The 20,543-nt window shown below is 36.8% G+C and overlaps 1 protein-coding gene across 2 annotated transcripts; it reads left to right on the plus strand.

Annotated features, from left to right (window-relative positions):
- Positions 1-1,272: 1,272 nt before the first annotated feature.
- MSH6 (MUTS homolog 6) lies at positions 1,273-19,840 on the plus strand. 2 transcript variants are annotated; one of them, XR_015195514.1, is made up of 22 exons: positions 1,273-2,027; positions 3,867-3,945; positions 5,306-5,408; positions 5,490-5,543; positions 5,649-5,723; positions 5,958-6,026; positions 7,624-7,707; positions 8,229-8,420; positions 10,125-10,678; positions 10,753-10,882; positions 12,956-13,047; positions 13,138-13,316; positions 13,397-13,599; positions 14,086-14,187; positions 14,934-15,096; positions 16,421-16,713; positions 16,804-16,941; positions 17,308-17,387; positions 17,516-17,615; positions 17,877-18,006; positions 18,635-18,798; positions 19,116-19,840. XR_015195514.1 is itself a non-coding variant. In XM_086560491.1 (21 exons), exons 1-21 carry the CDS (start codon positions 1,346-1,348, stop codon positions 19,361-19,363), a joined length of 3,750 nt encoding a protein of 1,249 aa, XP_086416617.1. In that variant the 5' UTR covers positions 1,276-1,345; the 3' UTR covers positions 19,364-19,840. The 2 variants fall into 2 exon arrangements, 1 of the variants encoding a protein (XP_086416617.1); XM_086560491.1 differs by lacking the exon at positions 18,635-18,798 and having other exon boundaries at positions 1,276-2,027.
- Positions 19,841-20,543: the final 703 nt, after the last annotated feature.

A 20,543-nucleotide genomic window follows, 5' to 3' on the forward strand; every position in this document is an offset into this window, starting at 1 on the left:
AATATTTTCATTAAGGAATATTAAGCACGCGTTAAGCATAAGCAGAGATCATAACGAACTCATGTCATCGACCTCCAAGATCGAATCCTGATCAACTTGCTTCATGTAGGTGGTACACTTCAGCTCGCTCAAGAATACCTCAAGACGAATGAACGACCTAAGGGAGAATGCTTCGAATAAAGACACCATCCCTAATCCAGATGTAATCATCATCAGAGCCTTATCTGTACTTCCAATCACCGTGAAATATGAACTACTGCACCCACTCCCAATCATCACACAACTCCTACTAAAACCAACCTAACACACACTCATAATCTCCACTCTACATATGTACAAGGGAGTACACGTGTCTCGAAGATCAACACTCTCTTGTGCCTATAAATACCACCTACATGAACTATGTGAGACCGGATTCTTCTCTCCCCCCAGAATCAAGAGAAGATACGTAGGCATCTCGCTCCTTAGCGAACTCGGTCTTTCCCAAATCCAAACCCCTTCTTCTTCCTCATTTGTATGTAAAGGAAAAACACGCCTTTACAACAATTATGTTTAGTGTAAACTGCTAAAGCAGAATAAGAATTCAGCAGTTCAACAGCTCTACTGGTAACCTAGCCCATTTGCCACTAAGGATAAACAACTTCACGTTACCAAGGGGCAGCCTCTTTGTTATGCAATATGGGAATGGATAAACACCACTTTTTGTTTTTGGACTGGTAGAATTGGACTCCTATAACTAGGGTCTCGGGCAGAACCTTACACGTAGGTTTCTTACTCGTCATACTTGGGAAAGTGCCTACACCTTAGCTATTCATGATGCTCGAGTCTAAATCGTTGGATGATGTTGTTCCATGTTGATTTAAATTCATCCACTCTAAAACTGCTGTACAGACTTGTAGTCATGCACCTGTTGCAATTTCCAGGAAATATCTGGCAGGATGAACATACAAATACCATGGCGGACTCTGGGGAACACTTTGGCAACTGCACCTTGCAAGTCGTTGGTGTGGTCTGCTGATTCAAAAGATGGAGGACGTCCTGGCATACATGTAAGGCAAGCTTTAAACAACCAGTGAAACACTCCTTGTAGCATTCCAGAGCCCACAACACCGATTCTCCTGTGTCACCGAATTGACAGTATGCAACCCTTGGAGTTATCTAATGACAATCTTCTCCCTCAATGTTTATTTAAGTCATAAATAAACTGGGGGCGTAAATGTAAAATCCTTCGAACTATCAAGCCCTATAACAGTATTTATTTTGAGATCACTACTCGATTCATTCCCATCTTCCTCCATCGCAAAATCTCCCTTGTTCTTCATTTTCTCTCTGTCTCTCTCTCAACATGGCCCCACCACGTCGTTCCCCATTAGTAAATCAACAACGCCAAATAACTTGTTTTTTCACACCCAACAAAACTACCCCTGCACTTTCTCCTGACCCTACCCCACCTTCTTCTTCTTCTTCCTCACAACCCAAAAAAAAGAAGCCCCTTTTAGTCATTTCACCCATTTCTAACTTAAAAAAAATGTATGGGGAAGAAGTTGTAGGGAAGAGAGTGAAAGTGTATTGGCCATTAGATAAGAATTGGTATGAAGGTATTGTGAAGAATTTTGATGATTTGAGTGGTAAGCATTTAGTTCAATATGATGATGCTGAGGAAGAGTTATTAGATTTTCAGGATGAGAAGATTGAGTGGGTTGTTGAAGAAGTTAAAGTTAAAAGTTTCCGTAGGTTGAAACGGAGTAATGGTGAGAGTGAAGTCAAGGAGAAAGATGATGGGAATGTTGTTTCGGAGAAATTGGATTTTGAGGAGGAGGATGATGATTTGAGTGATGAGGATTGGGGGAAGAATGCTAAGAATGATGAGTTGGAAGAGATGGATTTGGTGGATGAGGATAATGATGTGAAAACGCGGGGAAAGAATGTGGGGAGTAGGAAGAGGAAGAATAAGAAGAATAAGAGTAGTGGGAATGAGGAGAAGGTTGATGGAGGCAAGTCGGTGGAGCAGGTATCTAATATTGAAAGTAAGTAGAAGTATTAGAGAGTGTTTTATTTGTCAGCTTGAATTTATACTACCAACTAAATGCATGGCCTTGTTCTTTTTTAATGTATGCAAATTTTTCGTGCTTAAAATGTGATCACTATGTAGAATGCTAAATATGCACATTAATCTATTATTATTTTTTTCTGTTAATTAGTCTAACCAAATCAATGGATGAAATCTGTTTAATTTGTTTTCAGATTCATTCGAGTATAAATATGGACAAAACCCAAAGATGTAAACCTTGTCATGAGACCATGTTTTACCCTCTTGCCGTATTGTTCACTACAAATACTGGAAATATAGTTTAAAAGAAAATCTTCTTGCTATCTTTTTGATGAAGGTGTTAGTTTCATAGATATTACCTTCCCAGTAGCACTAGTATCTGTAGCAGCATTGATTTTCAAGTGCAAATAGTACATTTGGGCTGTACAAAAGTAGGCAGAGTAGAAGCATAATCTAATTCTGCTTTCTCCCTTTTTTATGTTAGGACGTGCACATCCACGTTAACACTGACAAAGCCAATTCAGATATGTGTAATGTATCTCAAAATTAGAAACAACCAACCTTTATTAAAAGAGAACTAGTCTTTAAATAAGCAAAGAAATTCCACCCTACATGAAGGTAACAACCTTTACTCCTGAAAACACTTTAGAGATTACAGAGGGGGTATTTAGTTATCTGCATGGTATCTAGACATTCAAACTAGGTTACCAACCTTATTTTAGAAAATACGCAAATAATAGAAAAAGTAACAAAAGAAAAAAGAAAAAAGAGAAAAGAATCTGAGGACAGAGGTAATTTTAAGAATGTGATTTTAACAACTACTTAACTGATTATGAAATTAGCAACAAAAGTGGTAACATGATATATGGAAGCAAATGCGGTGCAAGCCTTCTCACTTGGGGGTGTGGGCGGTGGGAAATAGGTTTTGAGGTATATTATCCAACATTTTGAAAATAATTATCTCAGGGAGAAAAACTGAAGGTGTTTCACTCCAATCTGGAAGAAGATGAACGGAAGTATTCTAATAAACTGTTCTCAAAGAGAGAAACTTTAGAAGAAGATGCGTTTATTGCAAAGCTATGGTTTTAGAAGTTGGGATAAAGGATCATATTTATGATTCTAATTGTTCTGTTGTTGAATAGGATCACAAACGGAATTTTTCATTTTCAATGTTTAACAATACAAATGAATAAGATGCTGGTCTGTAAAAAATAAGTAGTACTTTTTGTTTGCTAGGTTAAAAAATATGTAGTATGATGAGTGGCACATTCATAATTAAGATTCTAGACTTTAATCAAAAATATTAAATGAAGTAGCATACTTCCCATATAAAGGTATGGATCTCTTCTAATGTTTGATGAGAACCTTTTGAATAAGGAAACCTATTTAGATTATTTGCGAATCATACTTAGATTGATTTTATTATGGAAACTTGTCATTCACTTTGACAGAACTTACTTAATTGGGGTTCAGATGCTATTTTTTTATCTGGTGCTGGCACAATGCTCTGAATCTGTGATGACATGGCATATTCAACAAGTACCACCAAGGGGAAGAAATTTGTCCCCTAATGTCTGCGCTTTTATATGGCGTAACTGATATAATCTCCTCACAGATCATTATAGAAATTCATTTATATTTTTACCCATAAAATTTTATTAAATGTTGATTGAATGTGGAGGGTGTCGTGATTTATGTTAAGCCTGTTACTTGTAATATGGGGAATGAGGATGCAGGATGATTCTGGCTTAAACAAGAATATCCTGTTTATGTCCTGCTTCTGATTTTATTGTATTTTAAATTCTTTTCCCTGTAGGAGGCCATTCTATCTTGACGGTTGATGTTGATGAACGCTTTGGAATGCGTGAAGCAGAAAAATTTCGCTTCCTTGGGGTGTAAGTAATATCTGAACCTTCTTTATCTTATGGGCATCTTTCCTTTATATGTTAAGGGTTTGGGAGGTTATAGTTTGTGTTAAAATGATAGTGGTTTACTCCTTCCTGTTTGATGGTCTATGGGTTCCGTGAAAGATGCTAGGAAATGAAAAGGGGAATTGGTATTCAGTTCCGTTCATTATTAAGGTAAAATATTTGAGAAGCAAGTATCTAGATTGGCACAGCCTCTTTGAAAAATTTAATGTGCAGAAGGTCCTAATAAATTTGCTGATAACAAGGACAATTGTTGATAACACTTTGTAATCATCTGAACAGCTATGGCCTTACATGTGGGTTTAAGTTAGTGTTGGGCTTCACGCATGCTTAGATGAATTAAGTTACATTGACACAGATAGGTGTGTCCGTATCTGAAGTGTTTGACACGGCGAAATATCGAAAATGAGGTATTTCACATACAATATGTGTCTGATATGTTTCCAACACGGACACATGGATACGTATCCGACACGGATTATTTTCAAAATATGGTGTCCATGTAACATAGTGATGAAAATAAGGGTTCTGGAGTTGGAAAGTTAGAGTGGATGAAATCCCTTTAGAGGCACCATGTTGGTTTGAGTTAGTTTTGGGATTAAGCATTTGCTTAGGTTAAAGAACAGTTTGTTGTTGGGTTTTGTTTTATGTTCCAATGTACATGTCATATCAATCATACATATAATTAGATTCTATTGATAAAGAAAAACAGCTGTTGGATTATTGTTGTCTCTTGTTGGACATGTTATTCTTTGGAATAAATTCATTAAGGTGGATTTAACTCTTATGTAGAACATATTTATGTACAACTTCCTAAATTCTGTAAAGGATGTGGTTAATCCTGTGGGCAGTCTGTGCAAGGAATGGTCCAAGGCAATCAACAAATAAGTTGCATAAATACTACCTCAGTAGAAAACACTTTTCATCTTGAAAATTGGTCGTCCAAGTACATTTGTTATTCCCTAGAAAAAATTCTTTCAATAAGGTGTTTTATTTGCAACTTGTTCCTGAGTTGCCCCTTATTGTTTCTCACTCTTTAGTTGTAGGCTTATAGCGGCATAGCGCGCTAGTCACGCCACCTTATGCTATACTTCACATTTCTATTTCTGTGACGAAGATCTTCTTGAGTTGATATAGTTTATGGAAGCATTTATATTTTCCTCTCCATTAAGTACATGTGCATACCTTAAGAGAGGGTTATCTTATTGATCCAAAGTTACTCTAACAAGTAACACCGTTTAACCCGAAATCATCAGACATTGTCTTTAATTTCTTATGTGGCTATACCTTGTTCTTGAGATCAGAATTTGCTGTCCCTCTATTGCAGAGAACATAGGGATGCTAAACGGAGGCGGCCTGAAGATGTAAATTATGACGAAAGGACTTTATTCTTGCCTCCTGATTTTTTAAAGAGTTTGTCAGGTGGGCAGGTAATTGTTGATGGTTGGTTGAAGTTTTCCAGATTGATTTTCAGTGATTTGTGTATGTTTATTTACTTGTTTCAATTATAGAGGCAATGGTGGGAGTTCAAGTCAAAGCATATGGACAAGGTTTTGTTTTTCAAGGTAAAGCTGCGGTTTATGCTGTAGTATCAAGATGGATGCCATTAATTTACTTTAGTTCCGGCACCAGAAGTTAGTAGATTATCTTTCATCTTCTTATTTTTGCAGATGGGAAAATTTTATGAACTTTTTGAAATGGATGCACATATAGGAGCAAAAGAACTCGATTTGCAGTACATGAGGGTACATATAATTCCGAGTTTTTCATTTCTTTTAGTTGTCTTGTTCTGTTCTACTTTGATGTACGTCCTGTGACCATATTAGTTGTTTATCTGTTATCATCTTGTGGATATCTTTGTTATAGATCTAGAGGAAAATGTACAACACCATCAGAAGATTTAACTGCATTTAAAGTATCTGTTTTTTGTTAATCGATGTCATTTATTGATTTTTCAAAGTTTCAAACTTGTTTATCAGGGGGAGCAACCTCATTGTGGATTTCCAGAAAAGAATTTTACAATGAATGTGGAGAAACTGGCCAAAAAGGTTAGCCATTTGACATTCTTCTTGTCTTACATTCCCTTGTTTATATTTTCTTCCTACTTTTCTCTCTTAGAATATACAGGTTGATACTGAGCACTTTATTTCCTGAAGTGAAATGTTTAATCTTTGACGTGCTTCCCCTTTTAACATTTTTTTTTCCCTTCAAACTTCGAAGAAGTCTTTCCAATAGTTTACCAGTTACCACCCAAATTGTGAGATTATCATTATCTTTTGTATTTCATAAATGCAGTCCTGAATTTCATTTTTAGTACAAGACGTTGAAACAATTATTCATATATATTTTTAAAAGAGATAGAAAATAGGCTTATCTTTACCACTGGACCTGCACATGATAGAAGTTTTCATAGTCATCCCCCACTCTCTATCTTGGAACTTATTTGTTTATTTTTGGGTGTAGATAGTTGTTTGGTAAACTAAAGAACTAAATTAGAAAAAAGAATTAATATAGATAATGTGGACATTTAGTGTGGTCGCTTAGCTTGTCCATCCCTATATACAATCACAAATGGGCACCCATAGCCAAAACTGTAACCAACTAACCATAAAAGGAAATTAATGCCTGATTTTCGGAGATGATCTATGCACCATTAAAAGATTATCCACACTAAATTAGGTTTAATTAAAATATTTTAAACCATGCCAAAAGTGTGTTGAAGTTTGCAAATTGAAAAATGTGAACCCTTCATTTTCACCATTAATTGGAGGTCACATTTGTTATATGCAGAATTTTTAGTGACCTGATTCTTTGAGGAGATGATTTATGCAGTGAAGAGATCGAGTCCACAGAAAACGCCTAATCTAAAATTTCTAAGTGCACCAACAATCACAAGTTTTTTCATGTGAAATATATACTATTTCCCTGAATTCCGGAAACCCCTCCCTATAGCACACACACAATGTATTACTGATTGATTTTTGGTGTAGGTGATCTTTCTACCATGGTGATTATGTCCAGATTAGATCAGCTCATTTAAGTGTCTTGCGTTATCAAAAGTGTCTTGCAAAATTGTTTGATTGTAAACTATTAGGTATTTTAAACTTAACTACACAACTTTTGGCAAGGTGAGAAATATCTGAATGAACTGATTTTCATGAGGACGATCTTCATGTTAGGGAGATGATCTCCACAAGGTGTACATAGAGTAGACTAGTCGAGTTGTCAATTGTGTAGGGAGGATACCTTGTGTGCAAATATCTACATTAGCATTACTTGTTATATAAAGGAGAAACATCTATATACACACAACAGTACATTCATCAAGAGTTTTATCCAATTTATATCCTGATTTACGGTCAATCTTTAGTCACTTTTTACCAAAGCGACTTACATACTAGGAGTCTAGGACTATGGATGTTAGCATTTCATATTCTTGTTTATCTTTTTTTGGAAGCTTTTCCCTATTATTCTGAGATTCCAAGGATTTACCTTTATATTAGGAATAAATTTTTTTAGACCTTTTACAGCTAGCCATTTTACATTTGGGCCCATGATATGCTATCTTTCCTTGACAATCCACTTTTTTCATTTCCTTTATGAATTCAAAGAATATTATCATCTGAACCTGTCATGATAGAACAGGGTTACCGCGTTCTTGTTGTGGAACAAACAGAAACGCCTGAGCAGCTTGAGATTCGTCGCAAAGAGACGGGTTCAAAGGATAAGGTGCGTTTATGCTTGGGTATTTCCTTTTATAAATTGAGGGAAACTAATGCATTACGATTCCCTCTATGTTTTTAGATAGATTTGTTAGCTGAAGTATTTTATTGAACCCCGTGAATGTCATGACCGTGTTTTCTTAGTTAAACTGTAGAACATAGACAGACCTGGTCCATATCATTTAGTTGTACCTGACAGAGAAATCTTTCTTCTGAATATGGACCCATCATACAATCTTGGCCTGTACAAGTTTTTCTTGCCCGTGCAAAGAATGTTATTGGTCACAGGTTTATGGTCATCTATAAGGATGGACCGATATCCTTGGATTCCTTGCAGTTAACTGTATTCGACCTTCAGTAGACATGGATGAGAACATATGCTTATGCGGAAGTACTATAAGCACGACTTAAAAAATGAGGAGCCTGTTTACCCTTTTTATCATCTGCTGTTTACTCTCTCACCTTACATTACTTATTTAATCTATAACTTCATATATTTAAGAATCTGTGTGTCTCGTGTATTTAAAGGTTGTGAAACGTGAAGTATGTGCTGTGGTGACAAAGGGAACACTGACTGAGGGAGAGATTCTGGCAACCAACCCCGATGCTTCTTACCTGATGGCGGTGACTGAAAGCTTCCAGGGTTCTGAGAATGAAGAAAACCTAGTTATTGGTGTTTGTTTGGTTGATGTTTCTACAACCAGGTTCATCCTTGGACAGGTATGCCATCTTATATTCTTCTTTGGCCTCTTCCGTCCTTTTGTTCTTAAAGGCAATGTCATATGGTGTGGGACTGTGGGTATATGGCTACTCCAAATTTTTTGCTCTCTTATTTCTCTGTATCATGTGTGTATAAACATACATGTTTGCTGCAACAAGTAATATGTTTGTATTTTCTTTCTCTTACTGAGCTGTGTATCTCCTGATAAATGTCATCTGCAGTAAAATATAGGTTTTTTTTTTAGTCCAATCATTCATGTGTTTTTGGACACGGTGTGTGTGTGTGTGTGGGGGGGAGACTCAACTTGCCTTGCGGCACTTCGTGCTGCACATGAAACTTTTGGTAATTGCTTTTGCCTCGGTGTGTTTAGTGTCATACACCTTCAATTTTTAAACTTGTTTCTAATTTTTCTCTTTTGAACTTATTATTGATCATTGGTGTCTAATTTTGAACTTTTGAATATGTATGAGGGCTGTCCGTATTTTTTTGGAAATAGGATTTACGGATATGAAGTAATGGCATATCAAAATTTGAATGTAAGTAAAAAGGGTACGAGCATCCCAAATGGCCCTTCATTAACAATTTATGAGAAGAAAAAAGATATAACTTGACAATTCATTTTTTTTTCCAGATAAGAAATCATAAACCATGTCGAATAGGACCTCCGATCTAGTCCGATCTATTCCAATCTTCGTAAATGTAATATTTTAAGTCTTTGTAAATATGAGGGAACTGCAATGTATTGGGGACAGGAGAATTTGAGTTTTACCTGAAGCTCCTGTCAAACTGCACTTCATGTGCGATTAAATATGTTCTTAGTTGTGTGTAAGAAAGAAAAAGAGAAAATTATACTTTATGAATAATGTTGGTGAAAGTTTCGGTCTATGGGGGCTTTCTTCCATTATGCCATATGCATATTTGGGGTAAAATGCAGATACTGTTGGAGATGCTTTAAGAGAATCATTAATAAAACATACTTTTTGCATAACCCATCTCTGATGCTTGCCTGCTTTTTGTTTTTATTCTAAGCTGCTCTTCACATGGCTTTGTTTACCAACTATGTCAACGAGCAAAATTATGAACACGATTCCAAAACAAAAGGTGGCATTTCCTTGGATGAAATTTGAACTATAAACTAGGTGGGTGTGATTGGCTTCTGGAAAATTTATTCATCAGAAAGTTAACGTTTAGCAATTATATTATTATAATAAACTTCTTAGTAATATTTCCCATCACTTATGACTACTCTCTTAGTGTGTTTGAGTAATGAAGAGCTCAAATCAATTTTTTTCTTAAAAAAGTAACTACTTGAAAATATTGACGTTTTATCAGTAAGATTTTCAACTATTGATAAAACGAACGTTATTGTCTTGGTCTATGTATCTTTTCCCCTTCAATTTCATTTTTTATGGTTGTGTTTGTTTTCATGTGCGTGCTAGAATTTGGTTTTGAATTTTTTATTTCATTTGAAAGATCTTGGTGAGTGTTTTTGCATATTGTACGACAAACCTACTTGGGCTAAAAAGCAACAAAGGTTATTCTCTTCCCACATGTTCACAATCTGAGCTTGCACAAACACATTCATCTTCGCAACTGTACACATGTTTTGATCTTTCCCTGGAAAACTTTGGATTTAGAACCAGATCTTGTTAATTGGTAGCTATTTCATGTTGTTCTGATTGGGTTTTGATTTGCTTTGCCAGTTTGGTGATGACTCAGAGCGTGGTTCCTTATGCTCCCTGCTATCTGAGCTAAGGCCGGTAGAAATTATTAAACCTGCTAGAGTGCTCAGTGCTGAAAGTGAGAGAGTTTTGTTGAGGCATACGAGAAACCCTCTAGTCAACGATTTGACCCCTCTTTCAGAATTCTGGGATGCTAACAGAACAGTTAAAGAAATCAGAGATATCTACAAGCGTCTCAAGGATCAATTTGTTTTGGAACGAGTAGACGAGACAATTTCTGGTGCTCTTGATTCAACTCCATCAGAGGATGATGGTACAAGCTGTCTGCCAGATGTTCTATCTGAACTAGTGGCTGCAGGCAACAGTGGTAGCTCTGCTCTTTCTGCTTTTGGAGGCTGCCTTTTCTATCTGAGACAAGCTTTTATAGATGAAAGTGTACTTAGGTTTGCTAAGTTTGAGTTACTTCCATGCTCGGGATATCGTGATATATCTCAAAAACCATACATGGTTCTTGATTCAGCTGCCATTGAGAACCTTGAGATATTTGAGAACAACAGAGATGGAAGCTCCTCAGGGTAACTTTTTCAATTTTCTATTAAAATATCATTAGGCCTTCTGATTTCACTTACTAAGATGACGTTAAATGTAGGACATTATATGCACATTTGAATCATTGTGTAACTGCATTTGGGAAGAGATTGCTCAGGAGTTGGCTTGCGAGACCACTGTATCATTCGTGGTCCATTAAGGAACGTCAAGATGCTGTAGCAAGTTTAAAAGTAAGTGATGGATTACTAGCTGATTCTATCAGCTATTCAACTGGTTTTTCTTTTACTGCGTGTTAATCAATGAACTATACTTTTGTTGGCACTTTGAGTATTCCAACTTTCTGAGCTATCATCGTGTCTGGAGGACTGTTTTGCTGTTTAATTATGATTTGGGAACCTAATAATTCTAAAAAAAGCATGGGGGGTAATCAAGAACTCCTAGTAAAACATATACGGTATCTATTTCTGAGTGAATAACTTGGTAGTCTCTTCTATTTTTTCGTCCTTCCTTGGTCTCCGACTCCTAATAGCATGTGCCCCTATCTCACTTTTTTGAGTTTGTCTATTTGGGTGTCCGAAATCCCTTCTAGTATTGCTTTTCTTGTGGCTGTCTCAGAACATAACCTCATTTAAGATAATCTTTGACTGCAGAATGTTCAGTCAATTTTTGCTAGTTGCTTAGAAGGGATGGGGACTCAGTATACTATGTGTTGTTAGGTTTCCACTATATTGGAGCATTTGGTACGCTTTTCATTTGGAGTGGGACATAACTTGGTTGTGTCCTTGTTGGGTTATGAATTTGCTCAAGTATTGCGGTCCAGGTCCTTCCTATTCATCATTTAATCGTCTCTCTGGGACGCACCCTTATGCAATCATACTGTGTATCTGGCTTGGGTGGACTTATGGTGCTGTAGCGGCACAAGGGATTGTTATATTGAGCATTGAAGCCTCCATTTATAGATGCTCTTAGAGAGTTCTTTGTAGGTATTCTGCTTTATTTGGATACTGGGGGAGGGATTGTTTGGATGGGGTTTTACTTGGTTGTATAGTTTCCCCTTTTTCTTGTATACGTAGGTCTTCTTGATCTACTTTATCTAAGTTTCATTTTTCGGAGGTAAAGAAAAACAAAAAATAAAATGCTGTTCTTGTTATTTGGCTCAGGAGCTTTATGTGACGTGTTCGCTGTTCAGTGTCCTGTTTCGTTGTTTTAGATTGCATATGATTTATGTAAATATAAATTTGATCTCATTGGTTTTGGAGATGTACAACATATACGGATATACCTATTTTTTTAGTGTTATCTCCAGTAACAAGAGCAAGGTTCTTATATATTCTGTTTCTGTTGGGCATCCATATTTAGTTTAATTTGTGTACATATAGTCATTTTTTATATATTTTTTGGGTTTGAGGCGTTCGGTGTTCCTTCTAGGCAGTTTGTTTAGAAGTAATAATTTGTTTTCTATTTTATTATTTAGGTTGCTTTAGATTTTCATATTTCTTTCTCATCACTTTTGCATGGAACAACTACAATACAATTGCTTGGGTAACAGGATGTTTTTCGCAGCTTCCATGAAAAGTATTTGTTGCAAGATGTTACTACACAGGAATTGCTTTAGTAATAGGATGTTATTCGCATTTTCTTGATGGGTAGTACTAATAAGATGTCAAAACAACACTAAAGCGGAAGTGGGGGGAAGAAAACAAAAATTATTTCTCTGTGAAAGAGAACTCCAAATCCTACATGCTACAGAGATTCATATGTTTTAATAGGGAACCAAAAGAAAAATCTATTAGTTTGGGTTTCTCAATCCTCCCTATTGTTTTTCTCTTTACCTTATTCCTCTTGTTTTTTAGCATGTTACCTAATTTTCCTACAGTGCCATTCAGTTTATGTTTTGTCGATTCGCATCTCTTGATATAAGTCACTGTTATTGTTGAGATGTTTGTTATAGTCCCACATGGCCACATGGGACTTGTGAAGCCTTGCTGTATAGTATAAATGTTCTGGGGCTTGTCCACTTATCACCAATTGGTTTTTAAGTTTGATAATCATAATGTTTGGGCCAAAGGGTATGTTTACTCCACGTCACCCAAGTGTGTTGTCCACGTGTTTGGGTCAGTAACGCCACACGTGAGGGGCGTGTTGAGGACATGGAAAGTGTGAAGCCTTGCAGTATACTACAAATGTTCTTGGAGCTCTCCACTTATCACCAATTGGTTTTAAGTTGGGTACTTATAATGTTTAAATGTTTAAGAATTTTTAAGGTTTTGATTTGTTTCTGTAAATGTTTATTTGTTTTCCAGGGAGATGTTCAATCTTCTGTTCTAGAATTCCGGAAAGAGTTGTCTAGGCTTCCAGACATGGAGCGGTTGTTTGCACGTTTGTTTGCTAGCTGGTATAAATGACTGCAATTGCCAAAAAAATGGAATCTACTATTCTCCTTTCCAGTTTTACTTTGTATTTATCTTCTTGGGATGAATTGCAGTGAAGGTGCTGGGAGGAATGCCAAAAAAGTGGTACTTTACGAGGATGCAGCAAAGAAACAACTTCAAGAATTCATTACTGCTCTTCGTGGTTGTGAATTATTGGCTGGAACTTGCTCTTCACTTAGTGCAGTTCCAAAACTTGTTGAGTCTAGACTACTACATAGTTTATTAACCACTGGTATAGTTGAAATATCTTGTTATTTAATATCCTGATTTAAGACATGTCTTGTATCTCATTTCTTCTTCAACCATGTGCAGGGGAGGGTCTTCCCGAGGTGAATTCAGTTCTAAGTCATTTCAAGGAGGCTTTTGATTGGATGGAAGCTGATCGAACTGGGCGTATAATACCTCATGAAGGAGTTGACACAGATTATGATTCAGCCTGTGAAATACTCAAGGAGGTTGAGCTTAGTTTGGCAAGTCATCTTAAGAAACAGCGTAAAGTACTTGGAGATGCATCGGTAAGTGTCTAGGTCTCCTTTTATTGAGAAGTTCCTTTCCAAACATATTCTAATGAGCTCAGATTCAAGTAAAGTTGCGTCTTGAATATCTTTTGTGGTGTTTGTCCACATATTTTTCTTGATTGTTGGTCAAGTGTTTATTAATAAAATAAATGGAAAGAATAAAAAAACAAAATTAATATTGAGGATACAGAGAGTATGACCGCTTCACTAACAAATATTTCGACCCAGGCTCCTTACATTACATGTCTGTTTTTTATACTCTATGAAGATCACTTGTCATCATGTTATAACCGAATTCTTTTTGAGTGTCAACCAATTAAGCCTGATCTGTGATTGAAGGCTGGTTAACCACTAAAAAGGCTGATTTGTTTAATAAGAAGAGGGAAAACAGGATTTTAGTTTGGGAGTCATTATCATGTATATAGCTTTCTGGTTTGATTAAGAGAAGAAAGTTGATTTTTGCTTTTGGTGCTTTTCCCACAGATCAATTATGTTACGGTTGGAAAGGAGTCCTACCTTTTAGAGGTCCCAGAGAGTTTGCGAGGGAGCATTCCACGGGACTATGAACTGCGGTCATCAAAGAAGGTTAGAAATAGATTTCTGTTATTCTTTTGCTGTTTGTCTGCTAAGATATGTTATTTATCAATTTGTATCTTTCTTTTGTAAAAAAAAGAAACCGAACTTCATTAGTTGAATCTTTTCTTTTGCATTGTTATTCTTTTAATTTGGATATGCCTACTCCAGTGCAATTTTGAGGCTTCATGTGCGAAAATAATCAGAGAGGAAGTAGCTTTTGAGCATGGATTGTGGGGGTTCTTTATTTCCTTTGAGCATAGCATACATATTTTTATATTCAGTATGAAGAAACTACTATTTGGTCGGCGGGGAGTAATGTCAATGTTAAGATATTTAATCTCGGGAATTTGGATTATGTTGGTGGTTGGGACATTTTGATGTTGTAGCCAATTTGGCAAGATGATGGTGTTCAATTTCCCTTCCATAGTACCTTGCTAAGGAAGGGGCCTTATGCCTCTTATTATGAGTTGGGAGGCAAATGATAAATGGGTAGCAGTGCAAACCTAGTTGGGCTGTGTTAGCTTCATGTGGACATATATACACCTCTCTTTTCTTTTTCATGTATCACATGCTATTGGCTGATAGCGATGTAAATGTTTTAGTCATCAAATACGAAGAGAGTTACCTTTAAGTCCTTTACTTGTGGGACTTATAAGAAGCAAACACTACCCTCTTTCAGGACTATGTTTGTTGTTTGGCTCATCAATTAAAACAATCAAAGTTGAACCTACTTGCTATTTTCTGCTCACCTGCAGGGATTCTTCAGGTACTGGACTCCGCAAATTAAAAAGTTAGTTGGGGAGCATACTCAAGCTGAAGCCGAGAAAGAATCTAAACTTAAGAGTATACTACAAAGATTGATTGCACGTTTCAGTGATCATCATATTAAGTGGAGACAGCTGGTTGCTACAGCTGCAGGTACAGCATCCTCTCTTCTAAACATATTCTATAATAGCTCATCTCTTCTCTCTCCATCTCTTTTGTTGGTAAAGTCCTCTCCCCTTTCCCACCCCCCACCCCACATATGTAATTGTTTCGTCACTAGGTCATCCTATCAAATTCAACTTGCTAATCTCCGAGTCTTTGACATATGATATCCCACATATTTGCGATCATTCTTGTAAGAACATTGTCCATTCAAAGAAAGCTAGATTCTTAAATGATTTGGTTATACTAGCCTGGGACTTTATCTTGATAACTCGATGGCTGCTGTTTATTAAGATGCCCTTCCATAAATCATCCATCTGTAAAACTTTTATCCCTGTGAAATTAGACTGGAGCCATGGATTCAGACCTCGGTTTGAAGGTGTGACTTGATGACAGTGATTAGTGACTCAGGTTCAAACCAACTAAGTTAAACACCTTAAAATCAGTTCAAATATTTTAATAGAAAAATAACGATGTGTTTGTGTTGTGAGGTTGACACAAACATGAGATATGTATGCATGTTGCATTTGTTACAGTCCAGCTTGTGAATGATATTTTGGTTTGTAACTTTATGTTTATCTCAAATTCATCTATGTTAAACTTTGGAGCATCCAACTCAAAACCAATTAACAATGATTGGAGCAGCCCCAGGATGTTTATACTATATTGCAAGGTTTTAAACACCCAATGTAGGACTACACCAAACATCTCAACACCCCCTCCCCTCAAGTGTGGCGTTATTGAAGCCTAAGTCGTGGACTAACATAGGTTGGTCACATGGAGCAGACGAGCACTTTGGGCCAAATACTATAGCCTGCTTTAATACCATGTTAAATTGTGGGGCATCCAACTTAAAACCAATTGGTGATGAGTGGAGAGGGCCCAGGAATGTTTATACTATACTGCAGGCTTTAAACATCCCAGGTAAGGCTTTAAACATCTCAACAATCTATGCACTGTGCAATTTTGGGACATTACTTTCCTAAACAGGACACTTTTGGGTTTAAAGAAAACCATCTAAAATACAAACCGTTGCATAACTATATGGAAATGGCACACCAATAACTGCACCATGTTTATTCTTAGCCTATCTATATCTTTCAAGTTTTGCCTCTATCTTCAACCTTATTAACCACAACATTTTATCCATGAAAGGTTCTTCCTGAAGCCCGAAAACAATTTTAAGCAATTGTCATTCTACTGGTCTACTTCTAACATTTAAGTGACTAGCTAATCAGCTAAAAGAACAATTCTTGATGTTCATGTTTGCCTTCTATCCTGTTGTCTTGAATGTCTTTGATTACATGATGTGCAGAATTGGACGTTTTAATCAGCTTAGCCATTGCCAGTGACTATTTTGAAGGAAACTCATGCCGACCAACAATATTCAGTACACCATCTTCTTCAAGTGAAGTGCCAACTTTATCGGCACAAGGTTTAGGACATCCTGTTCTACGCAGTGATTCTTTAGGCAAAGGTTCGTTTGTCCCTAATGATATTAATATTGGTGGCTCTAATCATGCTAGCTTTATCCTTCTAACGGGCCCCAACATGGGTGGGAAGTCTACTCTTCTTCGCCAAGTTTGCATGGCTGTGATTTTGGCACAGGTAATGTTTTTCTGATTTTATGTTCCCCGGCCTTTATGTTTGACATGCTTGCCATAGGTTTGTGAGTTCACCGTAAGTTGCTCTTCACAGCTAGGTGCAAATGTCCCTGCAGAAAGCTTTCATCTATCACCTGTTGATCGAATTTTCGTTCGAATGGGCGCAAGTGACAATATTATGGCAGGCCAGAGTACTTTCTTAACAGAACTTTCAGAGACTGCATCAATGCTGGTAAGTTTTTGGCAAAGTTCCATGCATCGAATTTTATGTAGAGGCGATTCTTCACCTCGTCGGTATAAAGTATTGAAGTTCCAAAGGTCATTTTAAAATCATTAGAACGGCATATTGATGTTGTATGCATGCATTATTTACAAACATGGATCAATATCTACGGTCAATCTGGAGCCAATACTTCGATCACAACCCTTAAACTTAGAATGAATTTAGCTTGGTCTAAGAGATGTCTAATAAACCTAGGAAAAAACTCTGGTATTTTGTTGTTCATTTTAGCCATGCATCTCTAGTTTAGTGTGTATATCGAATTTGAGTTGAACATAATCTCTGCTAGTCTCTGACCACATTTCATGGTTTATGCAGTCTTCAGCAACTCGTAATTCACTGGTAGTATTAGATGAACTTGGACGTGGGACATCAACTTCAGATGGACAAGCTATTGCGTAAGTGGTAGATTTCAAATTGGCCAAGAGTGTTTTATCTTCCAACTGAAATGGCTTTCAGTTGACCGTTAACTGTAGATAATCAGCTCCCCTCAGAGTGTTTTTCCTTGGTTTTGTTTCCTTGGCAGGGAATCAGTTCTAGAACATTTTGTTCACAAGGTACATTGCCGAGGCATGTTTTCTACTCACTATCACCGGTTAGCTGTAGACTACCAGAACGATCCACAGGTACACTTCTCGTTTCTCTTATGAAAGTATTTGTAAAGAGTTCTTCTATTGAGTGTTGTGATCAGCCCACCACCTTATGTTTATCTCTCCTTAGTTTCTTTTTACGTGTTTAAATGGCGTAAATCTTCATTTGCATGTCCTGATATTCTTCTTATTTGCAATAATTGCCACCATTTATCAATACTAGAAATTTCTGCTTTCATATTTCGCACTTAGTGCAGAACCGGATTTCTCCTTATGTTGCACTTGCGTACGCAACAGGTCTCTCTATGTCATATGGCATGCAAAGTTGAAAATGGCGCGCACGGTGTGGAACAAGTTACATTTCTTTACAGGCTGACACCTGGTGCATGCCCAAAGAGTTATGGTGTTAATGTGGCAAGATTGGCTGGTATGTCCATTTTCATCATCTTATTACATTGAGTAGAGATCTACACTTCTTCATATAAAATTCATGGCTAACGTGAAATTTATTATGTTTCTTTCCATTGTTATTGTTGAATCAATGATGTGACAGAACATGTATTATCCACACCAAAACTTAGACGCAAACTGATATGATCAATAAAGTAGAAGATAGAAATGATTAACCACGATCTAGTCTGAAGTAAATGTTATCCAATCTTACCAAAAATAGTCTGACTTGCCTCACCCGCGTGACAGGGAAGCATAAGCGCCCAACCAAATAACACATTTTACACCACGTGGCAATTGTTTTGAATGGTATGACCCTGTTGATGAGGAGTGCTCTTTGCTTCCTTCATATTTGCCCACAAAAATAAATCACTGTTTGTTTGAGCTTTAACTATTATATCATTATCAATTTATCATGCACCTAGGAAATCCTGGAAAAAATGAATGAGGGTTGAAGATTCCAAACTTAGATATATTTTCAACATTTGACTTTTGAGTATGGGTCCTTTTATGGTAGGGCCCGACATTCATACAATAAAATTGTTCAAAACATTTGCTATGCCGCCTTATTTGGAGTGCTGTTGATACTTTCCTCGTCCATGCAGTTGAGGGAGTTAATGTCCCCAGTTTGATTTATCGGGTGTTGGATAATTCTATTCCTTATCGGTGAAAAACTGTCCGTCTCATCCAATGAATGTCAACCTGGCGTGTTCGATTACAATGCCATCCCTTGAATGACCATAAACAACCATTGTCTTAAGTTGATGCGGTAATAATTGCTTTCTGTATTCCACATAAACTTTTTTGCCTGTGAAGTTGCCTCACATGGTATGGGTGTAAATAGCATATTTTCTTACTAAAATGAACAAATGTGTTAAATACTTAAATGAGCTTTCAACTTGGGATAACAACTATTGCTTCTTGCATGTTTTTTTTCTTTCCCTATTTTAATTATTTATTAAGTGTATATACTAGAACTAGGGCATGAGAGAAATTTATCAGGAAATCTCAAACTTGAGCTTGCAAAGTTGTGAGAAATTTCCGTATGAAAGTAGCTTTCTTGTTCTGACAATGATCACATTGTAGGGCTGCCCAACTCTATACTACAAAAAGCTGCAGCCAAGTCAAGTGAGTTTGAGGAAACATATGGCAAACACAGACAGGCATCGAAGGACTCTTGTAATAGCTATCGGAGTAAAAAGGTTATGGTCATTCTCCGAGACTTGGGTAATGCTGTAGCAAACTCCCGCTGCCATGAGGCTCATGATAAATTTGATGTTAGGTTACTGACTGAAATTCATAGAAGGGCGAGGTTGCTTCTGCAGGAAAGCTGAAATCATGGACATGTTTTCAATGATTTTTTGGGCATCTAATTGACCAGATATTCAGATATGACTGAGTTCTCTGCTGAGTGAAATCTTTAGAACCTTTTTCTAGGTTATTATGAGCTCCGTAAGTGCAAAGGTGAAATTTTGCTTTTTTCTATTTTGGAATTGGGGCTCGGTTTCTACTGGGGAGCTGCTGGTAATGTAGGACTTTTGGTGGCATATCTATGTACAGTGGGTGTAGAGAGCTTAGTTGTCGCTATCCGGTTTGGGATGTTCAGCTGGCCATATATTGAAAACTTTGTATCATCAGAAACACCGAAAGGGATGACTTAAAACTGATACTCTTGAATTTTGTAGCTACAGACGGTTAACTTTTTAAGTTGTGCAAATTAGTGGAGAATGTATTTTGTTAAGGATTAAAATCAACTGTTTCTATCAATCTTTGAAACTAAATTGCAATATGATCACGGGTCTTTTTTGGTACACATGTAAAAGTAGGGCATTACAAAAGTATGCAGCTTAAGCCTCATTTCTTCGCAGATAATACCTGCAAAAGCTTTGATCAAGTTACTAAAAATATAATGCATTTGTTTTTGTAGGGCGTTTCCATGTTCTTTTTCCCTTCTAAATTAGTGGCTTGACCGTCTTAGTAATTTTCTTTTAAGGGAAGGACCTCTGCCCAATCTAAAATTTTCGCGTTGTTAGGAAAACAACAGTTACTCTATTCTGAGTCCAGTGGACTGCTGATATAAAATGAAAAAAGCTTGTGTTGTGCAATAGGCAATATTCTTATTGGTTTGGGAAGTGAAAGTGAGATACTCGTGTTGATCTGTGAAGTTCAATTTTCTTCAGTAGTTTTTACCCTTTCAAGTAGGTATAGTAGGTCATTTTTATTTGGAAAGTAATTCAATTCAAATTGGAAAATTGAGTGCTTTTCTTGGGGCTTGGGCTAATTTCATAATCATATTGTAATTGGATTTGGAAACCAAATTGAAAACAAAAAAGAAGCTGCCCACTACTATTTAAAGAGATGATTAACCAAAAAAAAAAACATGAGAGAAGAAAAACATGGGAGAGGAGAAGAAGAGGGCAAAGAGATCACTGAGTCAATACTCTTTAAGGTTACCGGTTAAATCTCTTCTCCGATTCAGGTGCGTATCAAAATCATGGCGTGCGTTACTTGACG

The sequence above is a fragment of the Coptis chinensis genome, chromosome 5 (genome assembly GCF_015680905.1).
Source record: "Coptis chinensis isolate HL-2020 chromosome 5, ASM1568090v1, whole genome shotgun sequence".
Lineage (NCBI taxonomy): Eukaryota > Viridiplantae > Streptophyta > Magnoliopsida > Ranunculales > Ranunculaceae > Coptis > Coptis chinensis.